At 44.3% G+C, this 14,740-nt stretch overlaps 1 protein-coding gene across 1 annotated transcript; it reads right to left on the reverse strand.

Moving 5' to 3' along the window:
- Positions 1-3,231: 3,231 nt before the first annotated feature.
- Positions 3,232-12,830, reverse strand: LOC142829279 (proto-oncogene Mas-like). Its single transcript, XM_075928574.1, has 2 exons — positions 12,286-12,830; positions 3,232-8,557 (listed from the first exon to the last, which is right to left on the reverse strand). The coding sequence occupies exon 2, from the start codon at positions 8,511-8,513 to the stop codon at positions 7,542-7,544; it is 972 nt and encodes a 323-aa protein (XP_075784689.1). The 5' UTR covers positions 8,514-8,557; positions 12,286-12,830; the 3' UTR covers positions 3,232-7,541.
- Between the last annotated feature and the right edge of the window lie 1,910 nt (positions 12,831-14,740).

The following is a 14,740-nucleotide window of genomic DNA, read 5'->3' on the forward strand; positions in this document are numbered from 1 at the left end:
GCAGGAAGCAGAGCTGGTGGGGAGGGGTTGGGGGCTCTGGGGCTGGCCGGGAGGAAGGGGGGGCCCGGAAGCAGAGCTGGCGGGGGGAGGTGCAGCGGCGCTGCAGGGGGGAGATCAGGAAGAGGAACTGGCTGGTAGGAAGCAAAGCTGGGGGGCGGTGCAGGGGGGCTGGCTGGGGAAGATCAGGAGGGGAAGTGGGAGAGAACTGGCTGGAAAGGGACGGAGGGTGAGCAAATCAGTTGGTGGGGAGTGGGACTGTCCCGCCTCCGCTCGCTGACGCAGGCTCCGCCACCCATCCATCTTGTGTGCGCTGGGGCCGGGCGCTGCAGGCTGGCACGCAAGCTGGACAGGGTGCCGATTCTAAAGCGGTGGGTGGGAAACCGAAGGCTTGCCGGGGTCCCACCTCTGTGGCTCGGGGCTGCCCCTCAGCACTGGGGAGCTGTGCCGGTGCACCAGCCCCCCCTTCCTACTCCTTATCCCTCAAGTATCCCCCCCCACAAATCGACCCTTGCGTCCCGCGGCTGTTTTCTTTGGAGTCATTCGGACCTCACTGCTTTCCGAGTTGTGCAGGCCTGTCTTATAGTGTCTAGGGGTATGTCTACACTACCCCTCTAGTTCGAACTAGCGGGGTAATGTAGGCATACCGCACTTGCTAATGAAGCCCGGGATTTGAATTTCCCGGGCTTCATTAGCATAAGCGGGGAGCCGCCATTTTTAAATCCCTGCTGCTTCGAACCCCGTGTAGCGCGGCTACACGGGGCTCGAGCTAGGTAGTTTCACGAGGAGTAACGGTAGTTCGGAATAGGACCCTAGTCCGAACTACCTAGTTCGAGCCCCGTGTAGCCGCGCTACACGGGGTTCGAAGCAGCGGGGATTTAAAAATGGCGGCTCCCCGCTTATGCTAATGAAGCCCGGGAAATTCAAATCCCGGGCTTCATTAGCAAGTGCGGTATGCATACATTACCCCGCTAGTTCGAACTAGCGGGGTAGTGTAGACATACCCTAGGTTATTAGAGCACGAACATACAAACATTCTCCTTTATATAGTAGATGTACCCTTAAGATCCCATGTCAGGGAAGAACGGGGACACTAACCTTCATTCTTTTGGGCTTGTCCCTTATATGATTGTGGTTGCAATGCAGTGGACCCCATCTCATTCTCTTCCAGGTTTTCAACATCTTTTCCCAATTCCTTATTTTCCCACTTTACTTGTTTGATCAATGCCTGCACAGCCTGTTGCCCTGCCACAGGCAGCTTTTCAGTGTTCGATAGCCTGTGTTACTTCCTCTATTTCTCTATTTTTTTCATTTATTTGGGAAGCTAGTATAGTGGAATTCTGTTTAAGCCATCTTACATTAATTACAGAATTCTAGCTCTTTTACTTTTATTTCTATTCTTTCCCCAATCTCCTCTGGTTATCCTTCCCACTCAGGGATATCATCCCATTCTCCAGAAGTAACTGCAGCCATTTGCTTAGTAGCAAATCCTAATTTTTGCCATCGGTTCTGAAAAATTGAATCACAACGTCTATGATCCAGAGGAGCTCTACCTTGCTCCAGGGTTAATCTTTTTATCATACTCTGTAACACTTGATTCTCCTTTTCTAATTTCCCCCTTTTGTCAGCCAAGTCTTGTAGATTTCCATTTAGCTGTTTTAATCTTTGACATTTGTTTCTTAAAATTTCGAATTCATAGAATCATAGAACATTAGAACTGGAAGGGACCTCGAGAAGTCATCAGGTCCAGTCCCCTGCCCTCATGGCAGGACCAAGCACTGTCTAGCTCATCCCTGACAGGTGTCTGTCTAGCCTGCTCTTAAATATCTCCCGTGATGGAGATTCCACAACATCCCCAGGCAATTTATTCCAGTGTTTAACCACCCTGACAGTTAGGAACTTTTTTCTAATGTCCAACCAAAACCTTCCTTGCTGCAATTTAAGCCCATTGCTTCTTGTCCTATCATTAGAGACCAAGAACAATTCCCCCCCCCCCGTAACATCCTTTTAGATAACTGAAAACCTCTATCATGTCCCCTCTCAGTGTTCTCTTTTCTAAACTAAACAGGTCTAATTCCTTCAGCCTTGCCTCACAGATCATGTTTTCTAGACCTTTATTCATTTTTGTTGCTCTTCTCTGGACCTTCTCCAATTTCTCCACATCTTTCTTGAAATGTGGTGCCCAGAACTGGACACAATACTCCAATCAAGGCCTAATCAGTGCAGAGAGAGAGGAAGAATAGTTTCTTGTGTCTTGCTCACAACACTCTCGCTAATGCATCCCAGAATCATGTTTGCTTTTTTTTTTTTTTTTTTTTTTTGAAACAGTGTCACACTGTTGGCTCATATTTAGCTTGTGGTCTGCTATGACCCTTAGATACCTTTCTGCAGTTCTCCTTCCTAAACAGTCACTTCCCATTCTGTGTGTGTGAAACTGATTGTTCCCAAATAACAGCAGTATATTTGATTAGTAGGCAGAGAGTGGGAAATATGATACTAGATTGCAGTACTCTGTATATTTTTACTTTCTATGTGATGAACATTTTAGATTGGTTATAACCATAGGCCTGAGCAAAGGAATTTAGGCGTGAACCCAAACTTTCCCTAGCCTCATTGGATTTGGATCCAGACTGTATTATAGATAAAACCAAGCATAAAGTTCAGATCCAGATTTCTATCCCAGTTTTCCCAAGTTTCAGGGACTGATTGGAGGAAGATTTTCAATTTTGACAAACTCTACATTTGCCTTTGTCTAATCCTTATCTGTCACTATATGTAATTTAATTACTAAATTGATTTCCAGATCAAATCCATGCCATCAATAGTAAACAGAAAATTCTATTACAGCCAGTTGGGAATGTTAGTTAATAAATCACAGTATAATATATTCCCACTGACTACTGAAAGAGCTTGACAAGGATAAATATGCTTAAGATGTGGTATAGCCAGCTGAAAAATATTTCTATGTAAAATGTATATAATAATATATATCCTCTCACAACTACAGTTTCAGGATCTGTGATATTATTTTGACCAAACATTTGACATGCACAATAAGATAAAAATTTTTATTTTAATATTTAAATGTTACGTGTTAAATAATATAGGGTGTTGTTGCTTGATGAAATTTACGGGTGTATAGGTTTTTTTTTTTCTTTTTGGCAAACGCTTACATACTAAATCAAAACCAAAACTGTTTTAATATCCCGACAATCAGTTTTTGATAGGGTCCCTCAACTATGGAGAAAATCACCTGTTAACATTTTGTGATTTCATAGAATTTGTTGATAGTGAAACGGTGGTTGGTATTAAAGGACTATAGAATCAGGTTACAGTATAATGTTCTTCCTCTTCCTGTGGATTGTTACAGAACCTTGACTAAGGTGATGCTGTGGACATTGAGTTGGCTTATACAATTACTTGAAGATTCCCCAGTGTAGGTAGAACCTTTGGATGGGATAAAGCTTCCACAGTATCTCCTACAATGTCAGTCTTCCTATGGTCAATGGCACAGTGGATAATCCTGAGGGGTAAAAACATAACTGGGGCATCTCTACTCTATGGTTCAGTGTACCATTGCAAAGCGCCTTCCATTTTTCTAATTCCTGGTGAGAAGTTGTATACTCATTCTTACGGCCTGCTAGGCAATAAAAGGTTTCATTACAAGCCTTCCACATTAGCCAAATAGGAGCTGATTCTTTTTTACTGACTGTAGAGGGTTTATATATCAGGAAACATTTGGCAAATTTATCTTCTAAGTCTGCAACGGAATGGACGTCGGCAAGAGCCTGTCCTGTCCAAGGATTGTGTCCAAATTTATGCAGGATTTGTTTTAAAGGGGTACTTTCTTTTACAAATTGCAATTTTTCATCCTTTTTCGCTTGTACATTTTACTCAGTATCTGATAATCAAAAATTCCTTCCTGCTGCACCTTCCCAGGAGAATAGAAGATACTAAGCTTCTATTCCTAGTGCTCAGGACTGTACAGCCGGGGGTATTACACTAATATATATATATATATACACACACACACACACACACTATTGTGTGTTTGTATCACCCGTCCTAGATAGGCCAGGAAAGGGGTTCTAAATCTTCCCTGTTTGCTCAGGACTCTATGGGTGGGGTGTAAATACCTGTTTTGTCTTTCAATTCCTTTCTGCCTTGCAGAGGGAATAAAAGACATTAAGCTTCTTTTCTTAGTGCTTGGGACTTTACAGCCAGGGGTGCATACACCTCAATTGATCGATCATCACAATACCAATACCCTCAAACTGAACAACGGGGAGGGAAGGTCACTAATTCCACCTCCTAAGCCTGGGACTCTACAGCTGGGGATACATACACCTTGACAGATCAATATTTCATATTCAATATATCGATATTTCTTAGTTTATACTGCAGTTTTTTCTTTGCATGTTATCCAACGATTTTGGTGTGAGGTCTCCCTCTTTCGTTATTCTCCACCAAAATGTTGTGCTTAAAAGAAGTACATGGGACCTTTTTCAGGGGGATAAAGCAACACGCTGCATTTATTGATAATATAAGAAAGTAGCGCGTGCACGCATGCGTGCGCGCGCAAACACGCACACACACACACACACACACACACACACACACACACACACACACACACACGTCCTTCTGATGGAATAGTTACCAGTCTGTTGCTCGACCCACCTATTGGCCAGATAGGTCGAGTATGAGGGGTGAGCTGGGTTCTTGTCAGTCCAGACTGATGCTCTATGTTCTTAGCAGGACAGAACCCAAAGAACCATACAAGACACCCCTCTGTTACAGGATTTTCCTTCCACGCAAGTCTATGCATTTTGCCTTGTCAGGCCTTAATCGGTCATTCAGCATCACAATCAGTTTTTCTGCGACATATGTTTATCTGGAGGTTGTTCTCGCAGTCATCTGATCTCGGTATGCTGACAGACCCTCCTGGGTGTTGTCTTCTGGTAAAACTTGTTATCGGTTCCCTATCAAAGGGTGCTTGCCACTAACTTCAGGGTTTGTCCATCTGCCCGGTAGTCTGCGTCTTCAGTGTGCTTTCACTTAGTTGATAATTATTTGGTGCTTCTGAGTCTCCGGCCCCTCCTCTGACCATTTGAGCATCAGTGGCCTTCACACTTCTCTCTCATTCACACAAACAATACATTTACCCAATTGCATTTACCCAATTTACCCAATTGGACAAAAGGGTACTTCTAGTCACTTGAACAAAGTTACAAAGACTTTCAACCTTAAACTTCTTTCTATCTATTACAAGGCCTTGCCTAATATTAACATTACTATGTATTACAATATTCCATCCCTTTGCTTTAACATCAGAACATGGTAAAATCAAACAGAGCTGCAGCTAAATTAACATAGCTGCCTGGCCTGTCGGAGGCCTACATCTTGTGTTGAAGTTTAATCCAAAGCTTTTCCATAACATAGATTCATTATAACTAACTAACTTATTACTTGCACAATTAGAAGGCTACGTTGTCCCCATTTGCCCCCTCAGGAACAATTCTTGAGTGGTCACATTTTTAAATATTTTGTAATTGTCATTTTGCCTGGATTCTTTACAGACATTCCTTTGGAAAAAGGGTCAGTTTTTCCTCCAGGAAGGCTGTGAAGAAGCCTAGAATTTTTTTTACTGTTTCATGGCAACATATTAAGATACTACATAAGCTTGTGGTTTCAGCTGAACATACATTCTTTTGATCATACAACACATAATGATAAACATAGTCACTATCAGGATCAGTATGAAAATGATGGGGTGCAAAGCTGTGTTTAAGGCTGTGGTCCAGGTGGGCGACCATTCTCTAAATACGTCATAACAATGATGAACACAATTTTTTACCCTGGTCTACTATTCTAAGTATTTCTTCTCCTTGATGAAGAATGGCCATGCATATAGCCTGAATTTTTGTTGTGGAGTTTTAGTTAATTCACGAACATAAGAACATAAGAATGGTTGTACTGGGTCAGACCAAAGGTCCATCTAGCCCAGTAGCCTGTCTGCCGACAGTGGCCAGTGCCAGGTGTCCTGGAGGAGGTGGACTGAAGACAGTGATCAAGCGATTTGTCTTGTGCCATTGATAGGTCCTCAGTCCATGGTTCAAGATGGCCCTTTTAGTGGTAAATCCATAGTCTAGAGAATTAGAGCAGCAAATATGCAAAATGGAGGTGTCCCAGGGCGTTTTCTCTGTGCTTGTAAATTTGCTGTCCCAAACAAAGTCCACAGCACATCTGAATGGAAAGCTACTGGCCAAGCATGGAATCTTAGGTTGCATGTCCTCCTCATTATCCTTCCATGGTTTACTGAATCACAAGGATGGCCACTGTGTATCTTGCTGCCTGAGGTATCCACATGAAGGGTCCATTAGGAGGGATGAATTTTTTCAATGACCATTTGTGAACTAAGTGTCCTTAATGGGGGTAACAACATAGAGCTATATTGTGCTATTGGTGTATGTGGCTGCCTGACTCAAGCATAAGACACGTCTTGCAGATAGAAATCCCTGGCCAATATTCATAACTTTAGATACATAGATGATATGTGACTTTAATCAGGACTTATTATCCAAGAAACATGGCTTGAAAACAGACAAACAATAAGTAAAACACCCTCCTCACAGTATCTTGGACATTGTTCTTTGCCTCAGCTTCCCATCTCAAGGCTGAGTTTGTTCAGACGCTGCTTACATCAGATCAAGCTAATTTACTTCACATTGGGGGAAATAGAATATCCAAAGAAATATTCATGGTCAGAGATTTTTATTACACTATAGGCAGTCCCTGGGTTACATACAAGATAGGGACTATAGGTTTGTTCTTAAGTTGAATTTGTATGTAAGTCGGAACCGGTACATATTGTAGGGGAAACTCTAGCCAAACATTTCTCCAGAGCTCAGTTTTATTCTCCCACACCTCACTTCCCTCAGTCCTTTATTCTCAAGCTGAGGTGTCTGCTGAGAAAAGCCGCTCCGCATCTCCCTGGTCTGCTGGGGGGAGCGCTAGCTTCGCGTCTCCCTGGTCTGCTGGGGGGAGCGCTAGCTTCGCGTCTCCCTGGTCTGCTGGGGGGAGCGCTAGCTTCGCGTCTCCCTGGTCTGCTGGGGGGAAGCAGCTAGTGCGGGGTTGCCTCACCCCGTTTGTAAGTAGGCATCCGATGTAAGTCGGATCCATGTAACCCGGGGACTGCCTGTATAAGGAAAATGAACGGTACGGTCCTGCTCTCATTAAATCCAGAGGAAATGTTGCCCCTGATTTCAGTGGCACCAGGCTCGGGCCCTAAGTCATAGTAACAGTCCTCAAGACACGCAGAACACAGGGGAATGGAGTGAGGGGAACTTTCTCACCTCTAATTTCTTGGAATTTTATGATTAGTCTATATTAGTGGTTCTCAACCTATCATTGTGGGCCACATATGCAGCCACAGAACATATATACCACGTGTATGGGTCTGAGGCTGTCACAAGTTCTGCAGCTGTGTGCTGGTTGGGCTGCAAACAGTCTATGTGCTGAGAACCACGGTTTTAGAGATACCTCTAGCTCATAATAGGGTCTTCCAGTTTGGCTCCCGTAGGGATTTCAGTTGCACTGACCCTTCCTATACTGCGAGCTGCCTCCTCTTCAAACACACTATGAAGCGCCTTTTTGACAGATCTCCTGAATTGTCGATTTCTGTAACTCCCGACAAAGAAGTAAATAACTGGGTTAATGCTGCTGTTCATAGAGGCCAGCATGAGAATGATAGTGATGAGATTGTAATGAAAAAAAACATTATGGAAGAAGGTGACAATGCTCAGAGGAGCAACAAAGATGAGGAAGAAGAGGATGGTGAGCAGGATAACGACGTAGAGCTTTCCTGGTGGGCGTCGCTGGGAGCTACATTGGACCTTGATGATCAGGATCAGACTGGATAGAACCATGATGGGAGTAAATATTAGGAAATTTGTGGCAGTGAGGTCAGTGACTACAAGGAAGCAATGTTTTGATGAGTCCAGAAAGCAAACAAAAAATCTCACTCCAGTGAGCAGGCAGGAAAGAGCCCAGAGCAAGGCGCAGACAATGGCAGACAAGTGCGTTGGGCGGCGGCATCGGTGCCAGATGGGGAAAAGAACAGACACACACCTATCTGCACTGATGGCTGTCAGGAGGTACAGGCTGGTGCTTAACATAAACAGAAACAGCAAATCCAAGCAGATCATTAAGAGCAATAAGCGAGATAAACACAGGACATTGATGGTGAGGGAAACAGACAAGCAGAAGAGGCAGCCAAAGTCAGCAGCAGCCAGGTTGAGGACATAGACGGTGAAGGGGTTCTTCTTAATGCGGAAGCCAAGGAACCAGAGCACAATCCCATTTCCCACCAGCCCCAACAGGCTGATGAGCACAATGACACTAGAGGTTGCTGTAGTTACATGGTCTATTTGAAAATCAGTCTCATTATATTTGTCTCCATTTTCCAGGATGCGCTGTGTTAGGGGCAGAGATGTTGCCTTCTGCTCAGTCATCATGAAACCTCTGCTGCAGGATGCTGGTCTCTCCCTCTCACACACCCCTGTTGGCAGAGAGCATATGGGGGAATCAGTGTCTCATACTCCCCCCAGTGCCGTGTTTTACTGATCTTTCTAGCCTCTCCCAGGCCACTTGGCTTGAAACAGCCAGGTTCCAATGAGTGTGAGATCTCAAGAGCCGTAATGGCCTTGGGAGTACTAGGTACAGAGAGACATGGAGAAAGGCTGATAGATGGGGACCCTGGTGGATGCAGAGTTAAACATGGAGAAGAGAGATGGTGGGGGAAGAGAGGAATTGAGAGGGCTGTCGGTCATGCGTGGAAAGGGAATGATAGGAAAGAGATGGGGGTATGGAATGGATATTGGGGGAGAGAAATAGAATATTGATGTAGTGTTAATGACGACTAAGAACACAGAATCCATCCACGAAGCCATTACATTGCTTCCCTCTGCTGGACTGAGTGAGTATTGCTGTCTCTTGAACTGTGCCTGGACTGTGTGTGTGTTAGGATGTGGTGGAACAGATCCACTTTAGAATCTCAGGGTCAGTCAGGGTATGTCTACACTACCACCCTAGTTCGAACTAGGGTGGTTAATGTAGGCAACCGAAGTTGCAAATGAAGCCCGGGACTTGAATTTCCTGGGCTTCATTTGCATCTTGCCGGGCGCTGCCATTTTTAAATCCCCGCAAGTTCGGACTCCGTGCCCGTGGCTACACGCGGCATGGAGTAGGTAGTTCGGATTATGCTTCCTATTCTGAACTACCGTTACTCCTCGTGGAATGAGGTGTACCGGTAGTTTGGAATAGGAAGCCTAATTCAAACTACCTACTCCATGCCACGTGTAGCCGCGGGCACAGAGTCTGAACTAGCTGGGATTTAAAAATGGCGGCGCCCGGCAAGATGCAAATGAAGCCCGGGAAATTCAAATCCTGGGTTTCATTTGCAACTTCGGTTGCCTACATTAACCACCCTAGTTCGAACTAGGGTGGTAGTGTAGACATACCCCCAGGGACTAACTGAGATTCTCCTCATAGGGTCTTTCTTGAAAAGTTATTTGAGGAATAATCTGTAATTAGGATACTAAAATATTCTCTGTAGGCTCCTGTGCCACATCTCCTCCACCCCCCTTCCTCATGGAACCCTGCTGAGAAGTGCCTTCAATACATTGGACAGGGAGATACACAGACATCGGAGGTTTGCGTGACCACTGGGAAGTTTTGTAACATCAGAAAGTATCAGGTCTCTGCTCCCTCTCTGTAATTGCTTGCCATCTGCTAAGCATAATGGAAATTAAGTCTCATGGGAAAAATAAGAAAAAAGCCACATGATTATGGGAAGTTCTGCTATATTTACGCTGTAACTGACTGTTAATTATCTTGGAATTTATCACTTGCTTAACTGTTTAGTTTTTCTATAATTTTTTAACAAACGTATTTCTGGGACACTTCGTTATGGATTTTGTGTCTTTCTTGAAAATGCTCATCACTAAGGTATATGGATTTTAATAACATTGAATGGTGACTATTTTGCTCACCGGAAACATAAAGTTCAAGAGAACGAAAGGTTTTCAAAAGAAAGTAATTCACATAAATATTGGTATAGTTAAACTACGTATCTGTTGCCTCAATGTGTATTAAGTATCATCATTAAAAATTCCATATTCCCAGAAGGACTGAAAAAAGGAGCAGCATGCAAATGGAATGGTTATTTGAGAAAGAAACAAGTGTGCATGTTGCCATAGTGTGATAAATCCAGCACTGTCCCAATAAACACTGTTTCATTAGGGGTGTGCAGCTAGGAGCTGTCCCCAGCCTCTGGTTTTCTTGAAGGCAGGAGGAAATCTCACTCCTGACTTTGTGTTTCCTGTCTACCCACCTATCATTAGTGGAGGGAAATGCCAATCTAGAGCAGAATTTCAGCCTACCCATGTGAGGAGTGGCCTTCAACGAATGCTGTATGAGCTGCTATGGGGGTGGGGGATACAGAGAGGAACCAGACGGCTTAGGTTTGAGTTCATCTTGTGGTTGTTGTTGGATTTCAGGGGCCAAAATTCAGCCCAGGCTACGACTAGACTGCAAGCTTCTTTTGACAGAAGTTTTTTCTGAAGAGATCTTCTGAAAAAAGGTCTTCCAAAAGAGAGTGTCTGCATTGGCAAGTGCATCCAAAAAGTGATCTGCTTTTTCGAAAGATAGCATCCATATTGAATGGACGCTATCTAGCATTTAAGCTGTGATTACTATGGATTGAGTGGTACCTGTGTTTTTTCCTCTTTCTCCTTCTTTTGAAAGAACTCCCTGTTCCCCCTCCACACACACCTTTTTCTGAAAGAGCTCTTTTGGAAAAAGTCTTCTTCCTCACAGAAAGTGGTTTACCAATGTTGAAAAAACCCCTCAATTTTTTTTTAAAAGAACATGATGGCGGTGTGGACATAATTGAAGTTTTTTCAGAAAAATGGCCATTTTTCTGAAAAAACTCGGCAGTGTAGACATACCCCCAGAGAGCAGGCTGGGAGAGCAGGCCAGACATAAGTGAGGGGATCTGAACAGAACGGGGATAGACACTAGGTAAGAGAACAGATACTGGCACTCACCCACGATGCCCTTGTTGCACCAGGCAGGTCCCTGTTTCAGGTCCATAAAGCTATTTGGAGGTAAAGTGTGTCTATGCCTGTGTGGGTCTGGGCCTAAGAGACTTGGGCAGAAGTGAAGTTTATACATGGGTAAAGTGAATGTCTTAATTAAATTCTATGGAACTAAAGAAAGTCTCTATTTGAGGCACTTAAATCAAGCTTTTCCTGAGTTACCCACCTGAAATAGCAACCTTTTAATATAAACTCATTGTGAGGACCTGCCCACCTTACAGAAGACTGGAAGGGTTCAGGTGGCCATGTAGCCCAATTAATTGGCTAGGCTGCACCTGGAGGAAGAGCTAGCAGCAGAGAATTAGTTAGACAGGGAACTCAGGAGGACAGGAAGAGGAGGGAGCCGGTTTAAAGCCCAGAAGCTGAGAGCAGGTGGGGGCTGCAGAGAAATAGTCTGCAGTTACTTGCTGGGTGAAGGAGGGAGGTGCGTTTGGGGCTATAGAGGTAAATACACTACAGTCACTTCCGAGGAGGAGGCAGTTTCAGCTGCGTAAGCCAGACTAGGGGACTAGAAATGCAGGAAGGGCTCTTAATGCAGAAGCCGAGGAAACATTGACCATCAGCCTGAATAGTGCTGTTAATGGTGATATCGGTAAAACTTTTGCTGGAGCATTCGTTCCCACTATTTTTTATCAGAATAATTAGAGCCAGTCTCTGTGGGAGGCAGGATCATTATGCTTGACTTAGACACCATGAAAGCTCTGACATCTGGGATCAGTGGTATCTCCCTCTCACACTCCCTGCATGTACACACCTGTGAGCAGAGAGTAGACAGAGGGGATTGAGAGACTTGGTTAGTAATAGAATCCTAGAATACTAGGACTGGAAGGGACCAGCACCGTGCTTCAGTGACCGTTCCACCCCCTCTGCTGCCTCAGGAGATGGAACAGACAGATTCCAGGGGGTGTGACTGAGAAGTATCCAGAGAAATTACAGTCCTGGGGGATGCTGGAGAGATGAGGGGAGGGGAGCCTGATGGGCAGCAAGCAGTGGAGCTGGAGATAGAGAAGATGACATTGGGAGCAACTGTCAGCCATTTATGGATGGGGAGTGGCAGGAGTGGTGAGGAATATGAAGTAGAGAGAGAGAAATCAATTGATAGCAAAGCATGCATCTAGCAAACACTTACCTTTAGTTTCCTCTAACACCCAGGGAATAAATCAGTCACCTTGGGATCTTTTCTGAATTATAATCCATTATATAGACACAGAATTTCCCTGTGTTGTGTCTGAGAACCAGTCCTTGTGAAGTCCCATCAAAGAAATGTCTTCTTTATGCTGGGTAGGGTGGGATAGAGCAATCATAACATTAGGGCAGCTTGTGACCTTAGATCAGTGTTATAAGATCAGGAAGTGTCTTTGTTACTTCTTTTCTGTGAACCATAACGGAAATGGCTTAGTAAAGGCTATTTATGAAGGGATGCCTATCACTGAAAACTACTATGATGTGAGCCATCTGGTGCATTTAGGGTGTAACCAAGTGAGTGACTTAGCGTGCAATTTAGAACTGCCTTAATGTTGAGGGCTTTTTTGCCAAATACAATATTTCTGTTACATTTAGTTAGAATTATATATATGTTTTAAAAATCAAATAACCATGATATCTGGGCCAATAAAATATATTCTATAGATACCAAAGTCTATATTTTTGCCCAAGCATATTTATTTTATCTTAATGTAGCAGTAAATATTTGTGAATTTTACTACAAAGCTATCTACTAGAAAGATAGTTTGATAAAAAGCATTTTGAGAGGGTGGACAGTAGAGACATAAAATTGATTAATTGGCTAATCGAATAGTCGATAAGAGTGCCTCTGCCTTTGAAGTATAGTAATAGCTCCAGGGCTTTTTCTACACGTCAAAGGTGGAAGTGTTGCGGGGAGCATGGTGCCGGAAATGGACTCAAGTATTCCCCCATTGGTCCCGTGCTTCTGCGGCGTTTCAAAGACTCAGAGTCCCCAGCTGACTTCTAGCTCCATGAGGCACTGCTGCTTTGAAACTCTGCGGGAAACCCAGCATCAGGCTTCACACCTGTGTTTCAAAGTGGCAGCACTGCATGGAGCCCGGGCTCAGTGAGGGAGTTCCCAGCTGAGCCCGGGCTCCATGCTGTGCAGCTGCTTTGAAACGCCATGTGCATCCCGAGGACTCCCAGCTGGCCCCAGTCTGCACACAGCATTTCAAAGTGGCAGCAGTGTGTGGCGCCCAGGGTCTGGCCCTGGGCTCCACATGGCATTGCCATTTGGAAGCACCCCCTCCTTTTTCCCTCTTGCTGCATCTTTCTGATAGAGGCAGCAAGCGGGGGGGAGGGAGAGGGTTAGGAGGGGGAGAAGTCACTAGTCAACTAGCATGTTGACAATCTAATAAGCATTTGCATATTGGATAGTCGACTAGTTGTTCACATCCCTAGTGGACAGGAGGGGAAGTCATGTATAGACATTAATCATGGAATGGTGACTTGATTGTATTTGCCCAAACATCTCAGGTTTCCAAAATGCAAACTGTCCTAAAAGAAGTAATTCACCTAACCATCAATATAGTTAAACAACTTTACTCATTGTGTGATTCAGTATTAAGCATGATCATTGTAATAGTAAAATAATCACAGAGGGACACCAATTAAGGAGCAGTGATCAAGGGTAATGCAATGGAAATAGGTGACCCACGAGATATATGAGAAGGAAACTAAAGTGAAGACACCATCCCAAATGCAGATGGCCACAATGTGAAAGCATCAGCCCCCTGATCCCTGTGCAATATTGGGGTTGGGCAAACAGTTTGGCCTGAGAGCGATACCTGATCAGTCAAATACTATGATGGGCCACATGTGCTTGTTTGGTTGACCTCCTTCCAGGGCAGTATTGGCAATGAGTGGAGCAGGGAAGCTCTCAATTCCACTTCCTATCAGGAGCTGGAAGGCCAGGTGCAAATGTCCAATGGTCTGTATGCAGCCTGTGGGGTTTAGTTTGCCTTCCCCACTTCAACATCTTGAGAAATCCAGAATTTATCTATGGCTATGTCTAGACTATCCTGTGTTGAGAGAGGGATGCAAATCAAGCACGTCGAAATTGCTAATGAAGTGGGGATTTAAATATCATATGCTTCATTAGCATAAACATGGCCACCACCTTTTTTTCAAAATGGAGCTTTTTTGAAAAAAAAAAAAAAAGCGGCAGTCTAGACGTGGATCTGTTGAAAATAAACCCTTTTTCGACAGATTCTGTATTCCTCAAAAAATGAGGTTTACAGGAGCTGTTGAAAAAGGGTTTATTTTCGACAGATCCATGTCTAGTGTGCTCCGTTTAGAAAAAAAAGCGGTGGCCATGTTTATGCTAATGAAGTGCGGGATATTTAAATCCCCGCTTCCTTAGCAGTTTCGATGTGCCTAATCTACATCTCTCTGTCGACAGAGAGGTGTAGTCTAGACACAGCCCAATTTTAGCTGTTAAGACACTACCGCAATATGCAGGCTATTCCTACTGATTTTTGCAGGCAAGCAACACTCAGGGCATGCTGTGAACTGCAGCTGCTGGGAACCCCCCAGTTTCCTCCCTCCGGACTTGACTTTAGTTTGTCAACTGAGCTTAA

Source organism: Pelodiscus sinensis, chromosome 4 (assembly GCF_049634645.1).
Source record: "Pelodiscus sinensis isolate JC-2024 chromosome 4, ASM4963464v1, whole genome shotgun sequence".
NCBI lineage: Eukaryota > Metazoa > Chordata > Testudines > Trionychidae > Pelodiscus > Pelodiscus sinensis.

Bases quoted from the DNA above. Each gene is read 5' to 3' on its own strand.
- LOC142829279 (XM_075928574.1), bottom strand. From the start codon at position 8,513: ATGATGACTGAGCAGAAGGCAACATCTCTGCCCCTAACACAGCGCATC.